Here is a 21,158-nt window from a genome sequence, read left to right on the forward strand (position 1 = left end):
CAAAATTCTTTTATAATTCCAAAAGGTGCAATACCCAATGAATAAATGGCTATATTTTCATAATTTTAATAAATGCATCAAAATTCTATATTCATCAATATTCATAAAGCTATGACCACATGAAATAAAAGGCGAGATATACTTTCTTTACCTCTTAGTTCATGACAGATTTTAATTGTATAAAAATAAATAAAGATATACAGGATATAAACAATAAACAGTAAGGTTCACCTAACTGATATTTAATTCTATACCCTGAAATACCTTTGTAAGTGCTTATCAAACACCATTTATTATGCTGTTTCAAAAACAGAAAGTGCAGGTTATATACTGTTATCACAATGCTATTAAGTTAGAAAAAAAAAACCCTTCTAACTGGAAATTTTTATTTTTAATTAAATCATTTGGGCCAATGAGAAAATACAAGTAAAAGTTACATAGTGTCTAGAAAAACAACAAAAATGAAAATACTACCTATCAAAATCTTTAGTATACATCTAAAGCAATACTCAGAAAATTTACAGTTTCAATGCTATAAATAGATAAGTACTCATCTTCAGAAATTAGAAAAGGAATAAAATAAACCAAAAGAAAATAGGCTAATTAATGAATATAAATGCATACATTAATTAATGATATAGAAAATATATAATTATACTGTCTTAAGAACAAAGATAGCAAAATATCCAATGCTGGAAAATTATATAGAGACCACAGAAATAGGAAAACTAAAGGAATTATTAGGGAATATTACATGAAGATAATCTGGGTAATATATTTGAAAGCCTAGAAGAAAGTTATTACTTCATAGAAAAATATAAATTTCTAAAATCAAGGTGCAATTGAAAATTAGAATAAATCAATTAACATTAAATTGGGAAAGTGAAGAGCTACCAATGAAAATGCCAACATAAGTTTGGTTTTATCTAACTTTTGAGGAAAAACAAAAAAGATAATTATAAAGGTATTTAAACTTCTATGCCACAGAAAACAATTAAACTTTAATGTTGTAGTTTGATAAAGATAGTACAATAAGAGTAAAACCACAGACCAGTCGTAGCTCATAAATACTGATACAATGATTCTACTTAAGTTTTTCTTCAAGAATCATAGAAATGTACACTTGAAAGCTATGTAATCTTATTAACCAATGTTACCCCAATAAATTTAATTAAAAATAAGTAAATAAATAAATATAAAGAAGAAAGAGAATGGTAGCAAATATAGCAACATATTAACATTTAATCTAGGTGCTACATATAGAGATTATCTATAATAATCTATAATAATAAAAGTGTAAATCGACCAAACAGCTGAACAGTGGAACAACCTTCCGGATGACCATGCTATGACACCTACTGGCGTCAGGCCAGCCAAGGTGAATGCAATGCGATTGGTCAGGGGGCCCCACCATTGCCCCACAGAGGGAGGCCTAGGCCACCAGCCAACAGGGTGATCAATTGGGGGGCTCCGTGATCAGCCCAAAGAGGGAGGCCCAGGCTACCCTGCAGTGGCACTGTGGCAGGTGGGTGGGGCCTCCCTCTGTGGGGCGATTGATCGTGGGGCTCCTGGACTGCAAGAGGGCGTGGGCCAGGCTGAGGGACCCCCCCCTCCAGTGCACGAATTTTGTGCACCAGGCCTCCAGTATATAAATATTTTTGAATGTTTGAAATATTTTCCAATTTATTTAAACAACCATATCTCTATTATAAAAATCCTCAACATGCTCAATAAAATATTTGGCAATATTAAAATATATATTCTAAAGTTTTTAAATTATACTCTTCCAAGAAATATTTTCTTTTAATAGAATCAGAAACTTGAAGTAATAGGTAGCAGGGGTTTTGTTAAATGCAAAGAGAGGTTTTCTTTGGGTAAGGAGCAACCTTGATATCATACTACATAAGTGTGACTCTTCCTTTGTGTAACAATAGCCTATTTGGCATTTTTCACATACTTTCTGATTATATACACTTTAAGCATTGTGATTTTTACAGTAGCAGTGTTTCCTCCATAGTTTACTTCTCCCATTGAGATACACATACCCTTTAAGGCAGGTAGCATTGGGCAAGAGTACCCAAAATCACAGACTAAGTATAGCATATGTTTTAGGAGTATAAATTTTTATTGAAGATTAGGGATGGGACTATTTAACTCTGGTCATTTATGTTTTATGTTAAAATAAGCGCAGCCATATTATGGAATAAAATTAAAAATTTTCATAAATTCCAGCTAATAAAAGAATAATATGTAAATTGACCATCACTCTAACACACAAGATGGCTGCCCCCATGTGGTCAAAGATGGCCACCACAAGATGGCTGGCAGGGGAGGGCAGTTGGGGGAAACCCAGGCTGGCAAGGGAGAGCACTTGGGGGGAACCAGGCCTGCAGGGGAGAGCAGTTAGGAGTGACTGGGCCAGCAAAGGAGGGCAGTTGGGGGCGACCAGGCCAGCAGGGGAGCAGTTAGGCTTTGATCAGGCTGGCAGGGGAGTGGTTAGGGGCAATCAGGCAGGCAGGCAGGTGAGCTTTTGGGAGTCAGCAGTCCTGGATTGTGTGAGGGATGTCCGACTGCCCGTTTATTTTGTTCATTAGGCAGATTGGGTCTAAACGGGCAGTCAGACATCCCTCAAAGAGTCCCAGATTGAAGAGGGTGCAGGCTGGGTTGAGGGACACACCCCCGCCCCGGGCATGAATTTCGTGCACCAAGCCTCTAGACCTATCAAATAATAGACAAACATGGTAATTAACCATACGTCTGCTACGCTTCCCATTGGCTAATCAGGGCAATATCCAAATTAACTGCCAACAAAGATGGCGGCCGACAGCGAGGCGGCTGAAGCGAAATGAGGCTTGGTTGCTCCAGTGATGGAGGAAGCCAAGGTTCCCCACCTGCCGCGGCCCAGCTCTAAGCTGCACTCTAAGCAACAATGTTGCAAATTATAGAAGCTAAACAAACCCCAGATATCTGCTTTCAGCCAGCCGGCCTCCGAGCAGGAGCCGCAACAGTTTCAATTACAGAAGTTAAATAAATCCCAGAATAAAAGAAAAAGAAAAAAAGGAGAGACTGGGAGCTTCAGTTGCAGGCTTGGCCCACCTAAAAACAGCCCTCAGCCCCTCATCCAGGCTAGCCAGGCACCCCAGTGGGGACCCCCACCCTGAAGGGGGTGCGGGAAGCCTGAAAACAGCTATCAGCCCCTAACCCAGGCTGGCCAGGCACCCAAGCGGGACTCCCACCCTGATCCGGGACACCATTCAGGGCAAACCAGCCAGCCCCCACCCGTGCACCAGGCCTCTATCCTATATAGTAAAAGGGTAATATGCAAACTGACCCTAACAGCAGAAAGACTGGGAATGACTGGTCACTATGACACACACTGACCACCAGGGGGCAGACGCTCAATGCAGGAGCTGCCCTCTGGTGGTCAGTGAGCTCCCACATGGGGGAGCTCTGCTCAGCCACAAGCCAGGCTGATGGCTGCCAGTACAGTGGTGGTGGTGGGAGCCTCTCCTGCCTCCTCAGCAGTGCTAAGGATGTCTGACTGCAGCTTAGGTCTGCTCCCCGCTGGCAAGTGGACATCCCCGAGGGCTGCCAAGCTGCCAGAGGGAAGTCTGATTGCTACCTTAGGCCCAATCCCCCAGGGAGCAGGCCTCAGCCAGCAGGTGGTCATCCCCCAAGGGGTCTCAGACTGAGAGAGGGCACAGGCCGGGCTGAGGGACACCCCCCCCCCCCCCGCATCCCGCCCCTGGCCCATGCACAAATTTTTGTGCACCGGGCCTCTAGTATAATTATAAAAACATGAGAAGTCATAGCTATTTGTGTGTGTGTGTGTGTGTGTGTGTGTGTGTGTGTGTGTGTGTGTGTGAGAGAGAGAGAGAGAGAGAGAGAGAGAGAGATGGGGCCTCTTTAAAATATTCCACCAAATCCCAGGAGAAGCACATAATTCTAAACTGCTGTTAGGAATATTTTGGTGGAAAAGTTTGGGAGACACTGTCATTCAATATCTTAGATACTGATTTTTGTATCTTAAGTACAAACATTTATAACATTTAAAACTATTATGAAATTACAACTATTTTATAAATAAGTTCTAATTTAAAACACTTGTGTGTTTGTAAAGCACTCTAATGAGAAAATACTTTAATTGTATTGCTAGATTATGAAAGAGTGATATTCAATAATTATTTCATTGTTGTAGATAGTTGTCAGACTTGGCTGTGACATTTGCCATTATGTTTGCTGTTTGTAATAAACATAAATTATCAAATAGCTCCTAATTTCCTGTAAAAGAAAAACTAAGATGATGTACAAAGTTCCAGGATAATCTTAAAGACTTATTTTTCCTTACTTATCATAGTTATGAATTAATAAGTATTTCACATTTCTTGGAGATGATTATATATGTACAAAAATACAGATGGTGGATTTATTGCCCCCAAAATAATGAAGATCATATGGCTGAAAAAGCTGTTCTATATCTTTAAAAAAGCGTTAATCATGCTTTACAAATGGTATTTAATTTTATAGGACTGAGATAAATATATAAAATTTTATATGTTACATATGATTAGATTTTTGGTGGGGAAAATTCATTCATTCAGAAATTATAGAACTGTTTGCAAGGCAGGTATAGTAGATCTCCAATAATGAATCAGATAGAGAGAGTCTGTCTTACCAGAGTTTGTAATAGGTAAGGGAAGTAAGCAATATTCAATTAGAAATATTATATAAAAGATAAATTAGAAAAAATCCATAATTACATAAAATCCATATTATAAAATATTTATATTATATCATAAATATTGAAAAAGGGTCTACAGATTGTATGAAAATTACTGTGGAGAACTGAGGAAAAAATGGGAGAGAAACCTGGAGGGGTAAAGAAAGTATGGTGCTCACAAGCGATAGAAATTTAAGTTCACTTGTCTAGGAGATATCAAGGTGACTGAATACTTTATGTGTAACATGCCCTGAAGGTATTAGGCATAGGGAGAACTGTTATGTGACTTGTAAATTCCCAGGTGGTTAGAAGAAAAAATGACTTGAAAATTTATAGTTCAAAGGATTTTGTGAATTTAATTTATTAAATGGTTTCCAAATTACAAATTTCTTTTCATATATTCCCAGTTTCTCTTTAACATGGAAGTCATCAAATTCTAAGTTCGAAATTAAAGAAATAAATGACATGTGGGAATCTGTGAGCATGTATATTCATTGGTGTAACAAATAAGATTTTTAATTGATTGGGAAAATGAGAGAACACTTATTTATTAATTAAATTTCAGGTTTAGGGATATTGAGATGTGTGTTTGCATATGTGCGTATGTGCATTTTTCAAATTACCCATATATATAAAAGGCTAATATGCAAAGTGTCCCATTGGGAGTTCGACCAGGAGACCGGGAGTTCAATTGCTCGCTATGACATATGCTGACCACCAGGGGGTGGCGCAAAACAAAGGAAGGCCCCGGCCGGCAGCCGGAAGGCCCCAATTGGACCTGATCGCTGGCCATGCCTAGGGACCCTATTTGTGCATGAATTTTGTGCACCAGGCCTCTAGTAGAATATAATGTTTTACTCACCCTCTTGTATCTCTCATTACCTGAAAATTAGTTATGGATAGAGGATGCTTATTTTAGGGATTACTATTGATATAGACAAGGAAGATTTTCTCATACTCAAACATTTATATGAACACATGAATGCATAAGAATAAGATTCTTTCTTTCTCTTTCTCTCCCTTTAATTTCCAGGCATAGATATTCTTCATCAACTAGGCCTTGGAGGCAAAGATGTAAGACACTCATCATCAGTGACTGCTACACCATCATCATCTACACCACTACCTCAGGGAGTCCATATAACAGAATCAGGTGTCATTTTAACAAATGATGCTTACATTGAGTCACCTCTCAGGAAAATTTTACCAGTCCACTTAGAACAGCCATTTACAATATTAATTGGGTTACAGTCACATAAAGTAAACAATGCATTTCTCTTCAGCATTAGAAATAAAAATAGACTGCAATTAGGAGTTCAATTATTACCTAAGAAAGTAGTGGTACACCTTGGAGGAAAGCAGTCTCTATTTTTCAACTATAGTGTTCATGATGAGCGATGGCACTCATTTGCCATCACTATTAGAAATCAACTGGTCTCGATGTTCGTGGAGTGTGGAAAGAAATCTTTTAGCAGAGAGACTCTTTCGGAACTTCAGACATTTGATTCTAACAGTGTGTTCACCTTAGGAAGTATAAACAATGATTCTGTCCATTTTGAAGGAATAGTGTGTCAGTTGGATATTATTCCTACTGCAGAAGCATTTGCCAACTATTGCAGATATGTGAAACAGCAGTGCCGCCCTGGGACAAGCCTTCTTCATACAACTATCATACCCGCTAAGACACTAGAAAACGCTGCCTTACCTAAACCATTTGGTGAACATACACTGTCAGGAGACACACTTACCAAAGGCACAAACACTCCAACTATTATCAACAATGAATCTGCAATGGCATATAAACAACAAGAACACCAGACATCAAGATCTCAGTTGACTTTTCTTCACCCAGGGAATGTCTCTGCTATGGATCTTGAGAGCCATGGGTTTCAGGACAAAGAAATAATCACTGAGGAACATACTCAGACAAATCTAAGCCTGTCAGCGACCCATCATCTCCTCAGTAAGGCAAGAATAAACACCCAGGAGAAATTTAGTTCTCTCTCAAATGTGTCCAGCAATTTAACACAACATAATGATAGAGTAACTGGGCTGATTCTGTTTGAGAAGATATCATCTATTCTTCCACATAAAAAACAAGGTACAGTTATTAATGGTAAGAAGGCTATCACGGCAAATCTACAAACTAATGAACTCATGGAACTGCAACAGATTTTAAATACAACCTTGTATAGAGTGACAGATGAGCCATCTGTGGATAATCACCTTGATCTAAGGACGGAAAGTGAAATTGATCCTGATGCTACTTATCCCATTGAAAATAGCTATGAAACTGAGCTTTATGACTACTATTACTACGATGAGGATCTTAAGACAGTGCTCAAAACGGAGAATCTCAGAGGGCCAAAAGGGGACACTGGACCTCCCGTAAGTTGTTGTTTTTTAAATGTCTTACGTACTAACTTACCATAGGTTTCAAAGATAATTCTATAGATTGAACAATGCAGAACAGACCAGAACTGTCTCCAAAATGTGTCTTGGCTACGGTGACTGGATTTTTGGTTGCTATAATATATCCAACCAGAATACAACCCTGGCTCAAATACTGCACTTTCTTTGTGGTTTTCATTGGCAGGCTGAAAAGGTGACTTAATTCTGATAAAGTGGTATAAGCGATATGTTTTTCTTGTTCAGTTGGAATTCAACCAAGAATTCAACAGCTAAATATAGACCAGCAATCTTTATTTAAAAACCAAACCAAACCATAAGCTTAATGCATAGTCATGTTAGGAGAAGAATATAAAAGTTATAGTAGACCAAAGGAAAATACATCAATTTAAAAGCCTTTTAGTACAACAGTGTCAAATGAATTAAAACAGAGTGCAAAATTTGTTTTAGATAGATAATTTTGTAGTGAAACATTGACTGGGAAAGAGAAAGCCCTTATCATTCTAAATGTAATATTTTAATTGCCATTTAAATTGCAAATCGACCAAACGTGGAATGACCAGTTGCTATGACACGCAATGACCACCAGGGGGTAGATGCTCAATGCAGAAGCCAGGCTCGTGGCTGGCAAGTGAAGCACAAGTGGTGGGAGCCTCTCCTGACTCCTTGGCAGTGCTAAGGACCCTTGGGGAGAGATGTCTGGGGGGAGCGGGCCTAAGCCAGCAGTTGGACATCCCCCAAGGGGTCCCGGACTGTGAAAGGGCACAGGCTGGGCTAAAGGAACCCCTGCCCCCAGTGCACAAATGTCGTGCACCAGGCCTCTAGTGGATTAATAAAAGCTCCATCTACTTAAGACAAAAAATAATTTGTCAGTCCATCAATCCATTCAATGGAAAATCCAGCCAAGTCATTTCATAAACAAAACTATGAAATAATTTTTTTTGAGCTCTGAAATTCTTTTGTTGTGTAGGTATATTTACAGAACATTTGAAAAATTTTTAAATAATTTGAAACTTATTTAAAGCTATTTAAAATCATAATATTAGAAACATTGTTTTTGCCTTTCATATTTGTACCTTAAATAATCAACCAATATGTCTTCAGAAATTAATTTTTTTAATTGCAAGAATACTAACATATACCTCAAAATATTTATTTAATGAGAATAAAGTTTATGTCATTGGTTTAGTTCCAGAAACCACAGAATGTAGAATGGGAGAAGATGATACCACTTGCTTAGCTTATGTTTCTTCTGTGGTTATTACTTGAAGTGATTTGTTAGGTATTGAGCAACTCCTATTCGAATGAATGTTTAAAGGTTTTAAAATAAAATCTGAATAATATATTATTATAGAGAAATAAACTCTTCTGAGCTATGACAATTAACAACATAATGGGAAGGTCATACTAAGCAAATGGTTATGGAAACAATTCTTCAGAAAAAGTCACTATGATGAGATGAACATTTATCTTTTCTATAAAACCCAAAATAGTCATTTCAATATTGGTAAGTGAAACAATAATACTCAACAGATATTTCCTTAGTCTCTACTATGGGCAAAGAAGGAATAGAGAGTTTGTATAACATAGTCATTGCTCTGAAGGGGCTTAATTTCAATAATGGGGCTATAAGAAGTACATTTATAACTATATCTCACAGTAAAGTAAGATAAATGCCACTGAGAGAGAAAAACTAAGTGTGTAGGGTACATATGGTCAAAGGTAAGAAAAATATTTTTGAGAGCATCTCTATGAAAGTTCACTTAAGGCTGAGCTGTTCAGGATAAGTTCTTGTGGACAAAGTTAATTATAACTAGGCTTCAAAGAATAGATATGATTTTGGTAAGTGAAAGGGACTAGTATATTTTTATATAGGAAAAAAGAGCATGATAGCTATCATTTATTGAGTTTTTATCTTGTGGAAGATACTCTACATACCCTTTCCATTCATTATCTTATCTTAAAATAACTTAGTAAGGTTAGTATTCTCATTTTTTCAGGTGAATAAACTAAAGTACCGAGAAGTTAATATACTTGCCTATGCCATATTATTAATAATTGATAGAGCCAGGTTATCTGCCTCTAAAGCTCAAACTCTTTTACAATGCTAGGCTGAATAATGTTAGACAATTACGAGACGCAACCTAGATTTCAGGTTGCGGAGAGTTTTAATTGTCAAACTGATAATTCTAACTTCCTCTTCTCAATGGTGAATTTTGTAGGCTTCTAAGCAGACATATTACTAGGAATTCAGTCTGATAGCAGTGCCCAGACAGGAAATTTCTGTTATCTTGATGTTACAAGACTAGGACATTAGGGTGATAGCAGTGAAAATGCAAAAGAAATGCAAGATTCAAGTGATACTCTAAAGGAAAGTTCAACTTTGAGAATCCTACTTCAGCATAGTGTAGAAGACTAAAGGTAGAGTTTAGAAAGCTAAGGAGAGATTGAATGGTGGTAAAATGAGAACTGTGTAGGGATTTCTCCACGTGGATGTTGACTGTGTGGAGTCTTAGGGCAGCCTGATTTTCTACTCAGAGGTTCCCATTCCTTCCTCTGTATCCCCATGTAGTTCTTTTCTTGTCTTTGAAGTTCAATAAACCTGTTAGGTTCTGTGTCAGTTTTTTTCTGGTACACTTTGATGTGAAAATTATTTTTATTTTATTGTAGAAAAGTCTCCCCTTATGTTTTCAAGCATTTTTCTTTTGCATTTTTATATGTTCTTCAGGCACACCACTATACATATATTGAGTGTCCTTTGTGATGGAAGTGTTTATTATCTTCTCTATAATCATGTTTATCTGTTGCTTTCTTATGTCATTCTGTGTGTATTCAGTTATCTTGCATCCATATTCCTTTATTGTTTTTTTCAGTTGTATTTCATCAGTTTTTATTGCTTCTGACATGGCTTTCATCAGTAACTAGAGGCCCGGTGCATGAATTCGTGCATGATTGGGGTCCGGCCGGCCCACCCCTTGAGGCCGATTGGGTCGGCTGGGGGGAGGGGACACCAGAGATTGGCCGGCCGGCCCCGCCCCCTGGTCAAACTGCTGGTTGAGGGGACAATTTGCATATTAGCTTTTTATCATATAGGATGGTCTCTTTTTGCTCTTTCTTAAGCTCTTCTGGTTCACATTTCATTACCTGGGTTTTATTTTTATCTCTTTTTTAAAAAAAATATATTTTATTGATTTTTTTTACAGAGAGGAAGGGTGAGGGATAGAAAGTTAGAAACATCGATGAGAGAGAAACATCAATTCAGCTGCCTCCTGTACACTCCCTACTGGGGATGTGCACGCAACGAGGGTACATGCCCTTGACCAGAATCTAATCTTGGACCATTCAGTCCACAGGCCGATGCTCTATCCACTGAGCCAAACTGGTTAGGGCTATTTTGTAACTTTTCTTTGAGCTCTCTTTTTAGAGAAAATTGGCATTTCAAAATTCTTTGAATCTATAGTGAACTATATGCCTGAACCCTTTCTCTGTTGCTCAGAGCAATTCCTCCCGTGAATGTTTTTCCTCCACTTTTAATTTATGTTTCTGTCCTCACACTTCCCCTCACCTCAATATCTATGCATAGGGCCCTTTCTAGTTTCTTCCTAGTTAGTAGTAATTTTTAAAATAAAGATTACTCTATCTGAGCTGCTGTTTGTTTTAGAATAGTATAGGTACATACAAAAAGAAGTAGTGTGGAGTGGTACACAGATTCAGATTTGCTGCCTTGAATACCATCTTATATTTAGTTTGTCCTCTACCAGAAACATATCTCCCCTAATTTAATGTGCAATTTGTTGTGAATCCCTTTGTATCACAGGCTCTCTGAGGAGTAATATGATGATTTCTGCTCTTGCCTTTTACCCCCTAGAAATCTCCTGAGGTTAGGAGATTTGGTTGTAAATCATAAACATGACATGTTCTTCCCGTTAATTTGTACCTTCTTTACTTTTGGCTGTTTGGAACTGGGTCTTTACTGAGTCATGAATTATATCTCCTGCGGGTTTCCCATTCCTTTAAAACTCATCATTGTAGTCAAAGGATTGTTGGAATGAACTTTTAGGACTGGTGTACTTTTAGACATCTGTAGCCTGTCCAAGGTTTGAGGTCTGAGGAGGTTTTTTGTTTATTTTTTGTTTTTGGTCATCTCTCAACATCTTTTCTTACACCAATGTTTCTTCATATTTTGTGGTTTGTGGTTGTGGTTCCTTTCTCATTTCATCGATATGATGTTTTCATCTTTTGATATTTTTTTGTTGTTTTCAGTGGGTTTTGAGGGAGGGAAGATAGTTTAAAAAATTTTCTTTCTGCCTTCTTTAATGTAAATTCTCTAGTGATTTTTTTAAAACATACATCAGATCATGTCATTTATCTGCCTTCACTCTTCAGTGTCCAAAAAAATGGAGCACTTAGAATAAATAAAAAATTCTTTTTCATACCCTGGCTGGTGTGGCTTAGTTGGTTGGGCATTGTCCTGTGCCCTGAAAGGTGGCAGGTTTGATTCATGGTCAGGTCACATGCCTGGATTTCGGACACCATCCCTAGTCAGGGTGTGCAGGAGGCAGCTGATCAATGTTTCACTCATATCAATGTTTCTCTCTCCCTCTCTCCCTTTCCCTTCTCTTTCTGAAAAGTCAATTAAAAAATCTTAAAAAACCCACATACCTCTTTTTCATGACCTGTACAATCAGATGTGATCTGGCCCCTGCTTACCTAAGCAACCTCATCTTGTTCCATTTTTTCTTACTTTCACTATAGCTTTCTTTTAGTTCTTTAATAAGACTATTTTTTGTTTTGTTTTAATCATACCTGTATTCATTTTATTTATATTTTGTAGAATATTATTTTCTCCTATTCATTTTTTAGGTCCAACTTATTTCTTCCTCAGAGAAGCCTTCTCTAGTACCACAATATAAATTAGTTGCATTATGTCAATCTCTCACTTGGTTGCTTTTTTTCTTCTTCTTCATAGCTAAGTAAATTGTATAATTATGTGTGTATCTGTTAATGTGTCTTTTTGTCTAGACTGTAAGTTTCAGGAGAGCTTGATGCTTACTAATGTTTATTGAGTGAGTAAATGAATTAAAAAAGGAATTTCACATGCAGAACAAGGAATGTTAGATGCAGAACTTCTAAGATTAATTGACCAGGCATTGCCATCTCTTAGGAGTATTGGTGTAGTGAATAAATTTTCCTTATTGTAAGATTACCCTAGTAATAATAATATTAGAAGTAATACTGAGTACTTGCTATGCCTCATACATACTCTATAGTTTACTGGTTAACTACTATATATCAAACATAGTCACAGGTATTTTATATAAAAAATCTTTAATGCTCATAATAACCCTGAAATGTAAATTTTTATTGTCAATATTTTAAGGATGAGGAAACTAAATTTAAAAAAGTGCAATTGACTTGTCCAAGGCCATTTAGCTAGTAAATGATTGAGGCATAATTTGAATCTAGGTTTAATAATTGCAAAGCCATTGTTCTTTTAATTGAATTATGCTTTCTCTTAATAATCAATAACATGAAACATAAAGTGCTTTTTCTAATATGTTACTTTATTTATAGAAAATAATTTATTCTTCTCCAAAAAGTCATGCCATGTAAAATTACTTTGCTTCTATTGTCTCTAGAAAGTGCCCATTTATAACCTGGTCTCAAAGATTTAGAAGTGAAAAATTGTGAAGATAAGTTAAAATCTATTTTGTTTAGTGCTTATTAAACAATTCAAATATTTTAATCACAATATAAAATATACTTTTACTCTCCAGTATCTATTATTAAATTCCAAATTAACTGCCTTTACGATGTGAATGGAATAGCATTTTCTGTTGTCACAAAGTAGTGTGATAAGGCACTAAACCAAAGTAAGATATTTGTTTTAATTTTCCATTTAGTTTTTTATTTTTTAGTTCTTATTTTGGGGGATACCAATTCAAATCAACAGCTCTTAACTTCTGACTATAATAGAAGAACCAGAACTAATTTGAAAAGAATTTCAATTTTTTAAAAAGTGAAATTTTTGGGTGGAAGCTAGTGATCTAATAATAGCTGTTAGGTTATTTGAATGGCTTAGGAAGGAGAATTTACTCAGTTTGGGGTTGACTATAAATAATACTTCTACCTCTATATTATGAATTGTATGAGAGACTTTTTATCAAGTTAGGGGGTAGGAAAAGGAAAAAATAAAATTAAAGGAAAACCTACAGTTTAATATACATAAAGCGCATTAGAAAACTGCAAAACGACTGTACTATCAAAAAAGAATGAAGTTTCAAAGAGAAAAAATCTACATAAAAAGAGAAACATTAGGTCATGCTACTTGCTAATGTTAAAGGTAAAGCTAGTATTTTAGCACTGATATGTCTAATTTTAAAGCTCATACTATTTTTTATTGCAATAATGAATGAATATTTATAAAACAGAAAATGTGTATGCTCCATAGACACCAAGAATAATGCCATTTCAGCAGAGTGCTCAATAACAATGAAATGAATGACCAGATGAATATGTACTAACCATATCTAATTAACATTTATTCTTCCAAAATTGATTATTAAAGTAAGTAAAAAAGATGACTTAAGACATTATATGAGAAAGCAAAGAAGTAATTTTCCTATTTGATACATTTAATCACATTTGAAGAACCCAGAACACTTAAAAATTCTATCCGTTTTTGCTCCCATACTTTGTTTCACAAACCAGTTAACTCTATTAGTGACCTCCGGGTATACTGTGCTTGTGTAAGGCAGATTTATTGCCGAATATGCTAGAAGTACCTCATTATAACAGTTTAACACATTACACATGTCCTTGGTATAAGCCTTTTAAAGGAACATAAAATGGTCAGTGCTTTAATTTCTCAAGGCAAGTCTTCTTTCAAAACGTGTTTGGAAAAACCTGTCATTGTTGGTCTCCAAACCCTAAATTGAATTCCTCTTTCAGTAGTAAAAGTAAATTTAGGTAAAAATTCACCCACAAAACTACTAGTTATGGTCCCTGTAAAAAAAACAGATACAGCGCCCGTAACCATAAGTCATAGACTTCCTGATGCCATTTCTGGCCAGATTAAAGGGGACACTTGAGTTTCCACTCTCAGCCCTGCTGATTGGGGTTGAGGGGATTCATGTTACTTTGAAATCATCATCAGCTGGTAACTGGGGACTGAAAAAGAGCCCTAAATTGAGAGTTTTGATAAAATGCGTGAGAAAAGATGTGTCTATTATGCCTAATATCTTGGCATTTGCTTTCCCAGGGTCCACCTGGTCCAGCAGGCATCCCAGGTCCCTCAGGAAAGAGAGGCCCACGGGTGAGTAGATGGGTTCCACTTCCCACAGGCTGTTGGAATGAATAACTCTCCAGTACGTTTTTTCCTACTATTGTACAGTATGTACTTCCCTTGGAAACCTGCCTGGATCTTCAAACTTAGCCGTACCTTTGCCAGTTGGAGAGACGCTTAGGAACACGTGCAGCTTGTTTATCTGAGTATAAACGCCCAGCTAAAGCATTCTCTGTGCGCATGCCCAAGAAAGGTGATCAAATGTGTAGATTTGTGGCTGTTCAGGTGCTACTTGCCACATTACGCTCAGTTACAAAGTGATCTCATCTGTAGTTGATAGTCCAAGGTGGAGCTCAGTTACTTTGGGAAATGAAGAGGGGTGGGCTGCCTTAAAATAGTGCATTCCTGGATTACATAGTGGAAAATACTGGAGCTATTGACTAGAAAAATCACTGTCTTGAGGAAAAATGCGGACTTAAGGATCAGCGGTAGTTTCTGACATTCATTACACAGGTCCAACCAAAGATGCATTGCTCTCTTAGAATTAGTTTCTTTCAAACTGAAAAATAAATGTGGACTTTTACTGACAGAAATTCTTCAAAGATCCAGAAAAAGAACCATGACTGTGCGTTACAAAGACAAATGCAAATGCCATATAAAATCCACTTCCTTTCTAGCCTGATTTTTATCCTACACACAATGTTAAGAAAAATCACCCTAAAATATTACATTAAGTTATCCATGTTCACATCAAACTCTTGTCTGTAGGAGGGGAGATGAATGCTCACTGGGATCCAGGGGTTTTTTACAGTTTCTTTTATTTCTCAGCACTTGATGACCTATCACACTCCTCCCAGGATGGCTTCTAAAACCTGTTTCCTGTCTCCTGCCTGGAAACCATTCCCTCCTCCTCCTTCTCAGTCAGGAGACGTTGGATCCACTTCTGTGAGGGACCCAGTCCATCTTTGCAAGAATTGCATTCTCTCTCCACTGCGAAGACTGTTCTCCCACAGCATGACCTTCGGTTTCTGAATTCCCATCTTTCCTCATGATACAGCACTCTCCCTCCCTAATTTCCATCTTCCCCCCCCCCCCCCACTTATTTGTCCAATCCTCCTTCCTTTAAGGAGGGAACAGTATTTCTCTCCTCGAGGCTAACAATTACATTTGTGTTCCTAATTTTGTCTCCACTCAGTGATTTAACTCAAAACTTACAACTGTACATTCCTTCTTTCCTAAGTTTTTATTTCATTTGACAATGATCAACAAGTTCTCCTTGTTTTTAAAAATCCCAAACTTTCATTAATATTAACTTTTTCTAAAGTTATTGTCTTGGCTCACTTTTGTGCTGCTAAGCTTTGTGAAATAATAGTTTACTAGTATATCCATTGCTTTAATATCTACAACAACTCATTTGTTATTCCTACAAGTTTTTCTATCTACTTTATCAAAATTTATTTTTTTCAGGTTACAAATGACATGTGTCATGAAATCTAATTTTTTTTCTTTAATGTTAATCTTACACATATAACTTCAATATTTGCATTGCTGACAGAAATTCTTCAATGCTCTTATTAATTCAGAATTGAAAAGACAGATAAATAAATAATTATTAACTATATATTATGTGCTAAAGTAGAGGTATGGCTCTTCTTGGCTAGCAAACCCAAATGAATATAGGGGGCCTAGAGATCTGGAAGGCTTTGTGGAGCAAATCTTAGTTCATTTACTTGCTGGTTAAGTTTCCTCATTTGTAAGGACGAGTGAAATTAACCTCCTTGCAGGGTTGTTGTAAGAATTAGAAATAAGAAATATAAAGTGTTAACACAGTTACTTGCATATAGTATGTAGTCAGTAAATAGAAGCAATTATTAAATTCAAATTAGCAAACATTCATTGAATGGTTAATATGTGCTAAGTACTACATTGGTAATATTTAGAACAGTCTCTTTTCAAAGAATTCACAATCCTAGAACTAATCAGCACACATCTCGCCCCCCCCCCCTCGCCTCCCCCGCCACCTGCCTGGCCAATAGGCCTGGACACTTCAGTGGCGGGGCTGAGGGGACTGGGCACCGCCATCTTGTGGCTATGGGCACCGTCATCTTTGTGATGAAGTGACAGCTAATTTGCATATTATTCTTTTATTAGATAGGATAAGCAAAAGCCTAAATGCACAAAGAGTTAACATGTGTTGAGAGGAGAGTAATAAAACAATTGAACTTTGTTATTTTTAGGCTTCTTACTCTGCAGGGCTTTTAAAAATAGCACTAAGCTATATGATTGGAGATAGGGGAGGTACCTGAGGCAGGTAAACACCTCAAGGCAATGTTCTGAAGCAAAAGATAGAAAGGGCACTTCTACTCTATAATTAGTGTAGCTCAGACAAAAATATCCAAGTTCTCAGAAAATCTAACAGACTTTGTAAAAAACTGAAATATTCATTTTAATGAAATTATAGTATATAATACTATTTGAATGTTAGAATAAACACTGCCTGTTATTTATATCTGGATTTATTCTAAACATGATCTGACTCTTTTACTATTTGCAGGGCATACCAGGACCACATGGAAATCCTGGGTTGCCTGGATTACCAGGTCCAAAGGTGAGTGATTAATAGTGAGTAATTCATGATTTTCTTGACCTAAAAGATGGTCCTTAACTTTTAAAGCCAATCTTGGGACAGTGAGGATCTCTCCTATGTGAAGAGCATAACATTTGATTCTTTAACAGGATTGTCTTAGCTTGGCAGACAGCTGGATTCCTCCAAAGGCCCACTGCTCTTGAACTCATCTGGTCAGTGGTAAAGTCAGGGGTAGGCCTGCTTTGGTATGACAAAGTCTTTATTGTCAAAATATGATGGCAACATATTGAAACCTTTGAAATATACAGATTAGGATTTGAGTGGTTTACCTTAAATCAAGGCCGTTTTAATGTGCTAGTAAATACTGAGGAAATAAAATATCATTCATTTACCTGATCCATACTTCCTAATATTTTCACTTGAAAAAAGACCTGTGAAGATAATGTTTATAGGATGATCAATTTTTTATGAAAACAACTAACCTGAAAGCCCATCTATCACACTATTATCTATCAGACTACTATCAGGATAAGTAGTAGGAGCATAGGAAAAGGATATATTCCAGGCTGGTTACCCTGAGAGGAGGAATGGAGATAGAGATCTAACTACATGTTATATATGTAAAATTTATATGTATATAAAATAAATCCCATAAAATATATGGAATTAGGTAAACATTAGAGTCTTGGTTGCCAGTAACTTAATGAATTTCTCTTTAAGGCCTTAATAATTCCTCTATTTAATAATGATCACGCTCTGAAGTGTACATGTAACCATATAGAATAGGGGTTAAGGACATAGGTTTTGGAGTCCAAGAGATCTGGGTTCAAGTCATAGTCCTCTTGGTTTGTATAATAGAAGCAAATCACTTGCTTACCCTCTTTAAGCTTCGCTTTCTTCTTCTATAAAATGGGAAAGCCTTGGCCGGTGTGGCTCCTTTGGTTGGGTGTGTCCATGCACCGAATGTTACTGGTTCAATTCCTAGTCAGGGCACATGCCCAGATTGCAGGCTGCATCCATTCTTTGTAGGGAGTGTGCAGGAGGCAGCCGATCAATGTTTTGCTGTTATATCAATGTTTTTCTCTTCCTCTCAACTTTCTCTATCTAAAAAAATCAATAAAAATATTAAAAATAAATAAATAAAAATGGGGAAATCATAGTACATCCTCATAGGATTGAAGTGAAGGCAAGTTAAATTAATGCGAGTAAAGCACTTACCATGATATTAGCATGCCATGAGTATTTTGATTATTATTAGTAAGTAATAAAATAGCATACAGCTAGGATAATTGAAATCCAAATTTTCTAAAGCTTCTCATCATTACTAATACTTTCTTTAGTTCCATAAAAATGCCTCCAAGAGGAAAAGACTCTTTTAACTCAAGTCTGAATGTGTAACAGTGGGAGGAAAGACAGATGACCTAAAGAATCCCGAAGTTTGCTTTGTAATGTGTGATTCCTGAGTCCTTCAAGCTTCATGTGAGGAATTGAAAGATATTTAGACTAGTCAAAGGTTAAAGTAGCTATAAAGGCCTAACTCATGCTTCTCCACAGGGCTGAAGTGCCTGGGGCTTACAGCCCTGCCAACAGCCTACAGGAAGGAAGGCAAAAGTGGGCTGGGGCAATTTCCACTTGGCTTGTATAATTAGGTATTCAAAACAAACAAATAATAAATATGGAGAATAGGGTGAGGAGAGATGAAAATATAGTGGAGAGCCTTTCATTTAACTGACTTCTTACAATGTGAATACATATTTAGGAGCAGTATTTGAGAAGATAAAAAACTTTGTATCAAATAAAATTTTGATTGTCCCAAGATTAAAAACAGTGTATTTTTCAGTATTGATTAGTATGAATATGTGTCTTTGGTTAAATGATCTCAGAGAGATGAAAATTTGAATCTCAGGATTTTTTTCTTCAGTATTCTATTTAGTAGTAGTGTGGATATGATTTTGACTATAGCTATTCACTAATAAAATATTTGTATGAACCCATATATGAGGAATTTTTAAAAACCTACTTTTAATTTTAAAACAACTACTTAGACCTCTTGGGGACTTAATCTTATAAGTTGAATATTGATCTTTAATTCATATTTAATTTAATAATTTAAAAACATGATAATTATATACAAAACTGACCATGATTTGTTTTAACTGTACATAACTGAACATTAGATTTGTGACAGGTGTTAAAAATTACCACTTTGTTTTAAAGGCATTAAATAAAGCTTGCAGTGTGTGGTTTTATAAAACCAATTTTCCTAGATATTTAACATGCATTTTAGACTAATCAGAATTAATGCAACAGACAAGCTTTATACTTTATAGTCCTCTTAGAATATGTATTCAAGGCAATGCAAGAAAAGCAGATTGCATGCTCGTGACAAGAAATTTTGACACAGGATATATAATCAGAGGATTGATTTCTCTTCAGGAAATAAGGGTTCCTTTTAAAATAAGGAATTTAGAATATAAAGGCATTTCCAGTGATTTTTCTTTTCTCAGTTATTGTTTAGCAAGAATAACATAGGTAGAATTATTGGCCTTTAAGAAAATTGTATAAAAAGTCATCTTGCCACTTGCACAAGGAATTATCTGTCCATTTCCAAAGGGGGTCACCTGAATCTACAGAAAGAGCGAATTAAGGCAATTGCAAATCTAAAGAGGTTTAACTGAAAGGGGAAATGTGACACATTATCATTTGAATTCAGTTGCCTGCTTTTCAAGATGGCAATAATTGTAAAATTTATTTTAATGATTGTCTTTAGTCTTATTTTTAACACTAACACTTTTATAATCTATAGAGAATTTGATCCTAAATCTTGCCAGCTAATCTAGTAGGTATTATTATTATTGTTATCATTATTATTATTTTTACAGGGGATTAATCTCAATTTCAGAAAGATTAAATGGCCTGTTCAGTCTTTTCACTCCAAATCCCACTCCTCTTTTCATTATATTGGGTAGACTTTAATCTGATAAATCTGATCTAACATGTTAATGAGTCTAGTACCTTAGGGAGTTTTCCTCCCTAGACAGTGGGACTCTGGAGATCCAATGACAGCCCCAAAGAGTTACTCTGATAATGAGGATTTTAGACTCTATAGCAGCTCAGTGGGATAGGTGGGACTTTGGGATCCTTTGAGTTATAATGTGCAGGCAACTTCCTTTTACTCATACTCAAAGGATATATAGCTCTTATAACAGAAGTCATGTAGTAGTAGTAAGTAGAAGTCAGTACTGAAGGTCAAAGTCAGTTATGATTAATTAATTTATAAACATTATATTTAATTCCAAGGAGGACTTGAAAGCCAATCAAGTGTGACTTCAAGTGTATCCAGAGTTATAGAATTAATAGAAAATTAGGGAGTATGTAAGTAAGTGATTTTGGAGTATTCTCCTTCAATGCAGAGAGTATGCCCTACTTCTTTGACATTTCAGGTAAAGTTGGCGTGTTCAACAATCTTAGCTTTATGCATTTTATACCAGGATTAACCCACAACTGGCCAGGTTCAAAGCTGACTGCATGCTGACTTGTAGTTCTGGTGCTAGAACACGAATTGATCAAATACACAAGCATATTTGTGTGGGAATAAAAGAGATTTGACCTGTAGCTCTATAAATGTGTTGCCTGATCTATAAAGCTTATGCATAAGAGAAAGTTCTCCCTTTACATCTAATTTTGATTGCTTAATTACTTTTCCTACTCTTTTTTTTGTTTTGTTTTTGTTTGTTAATCCTCACCCAGGATGTTTTTCCCCATTAGTTTTAGAGAGTGCAAAGGATGAGGATGGGGTGGGGGGCGTGGAGAGACATAAAAAAAAACACAAAAAACACATCAGTGTGAGGGAGACACATCAATTGGTTGCCTCCTGCACATGCCTGCAATCCAGGTATGAGCCCCTGATGGGGAATCGAACCCAGACTGATGCTCTAACCACTGAACCACGTGGGTCAGGGCTTTCTCACTTTTTAAATTTTTTTTAAATGGAGGATGAAATATCAAATTAGTGAAAGATATTAAGAAATATGAATGAAAATGATATTAATAAAGTTGATAAATAATAAAAAGTTCAGATAGGACCTAAAAATAAGAATGTTTAACATGAGTTTTAGAAGTAAAAACATCAGCTACAAAGGATTTTATTATATTCA

General features: G+C 36.3%; 1 protein-coding gene across 1 annotated transcript in view; it reads left to right on the forward strand.

Moving 5' to 3' along the window:
• COL24A1 (collagen type XXIV alpha 1 chain) overlaps window positions 1-21,158 on the forward strand; it is a 320,488-nt gene that overhangs the window by 26,334 nt on the left and 272,996 nt on the right. Inside the window, exons 5-7 of the mRNA XM_081088262.1 lie at window positions 5,754-7,108; window positions 14,391-14,444; window positions 16,969-17,022. Of these exons, the coding sequence (XP_080944388.1) occupies window positions 5,754-7,108; window positions 14,391-14,444; window positions 16,969-17,022 (1,463 nt within the window). The remainder of the gene's footprint in view (window positions 1-5,753; window positions 7,109-14,390; window positions 14,445-16,968; window positions 17,023-21,158) is intronic.

Source organism: Myotis nattereri, assembly GCF_964212035.1.
Source record: "Myotis nattereri genome assembly, chromosome: 3".
Lineage (NCBI taxonomy): Eukaryota > Metazoa > Chordata > Mammalia > Chiroptera > Vespertilionidae > Myotis > Myotis nattereri.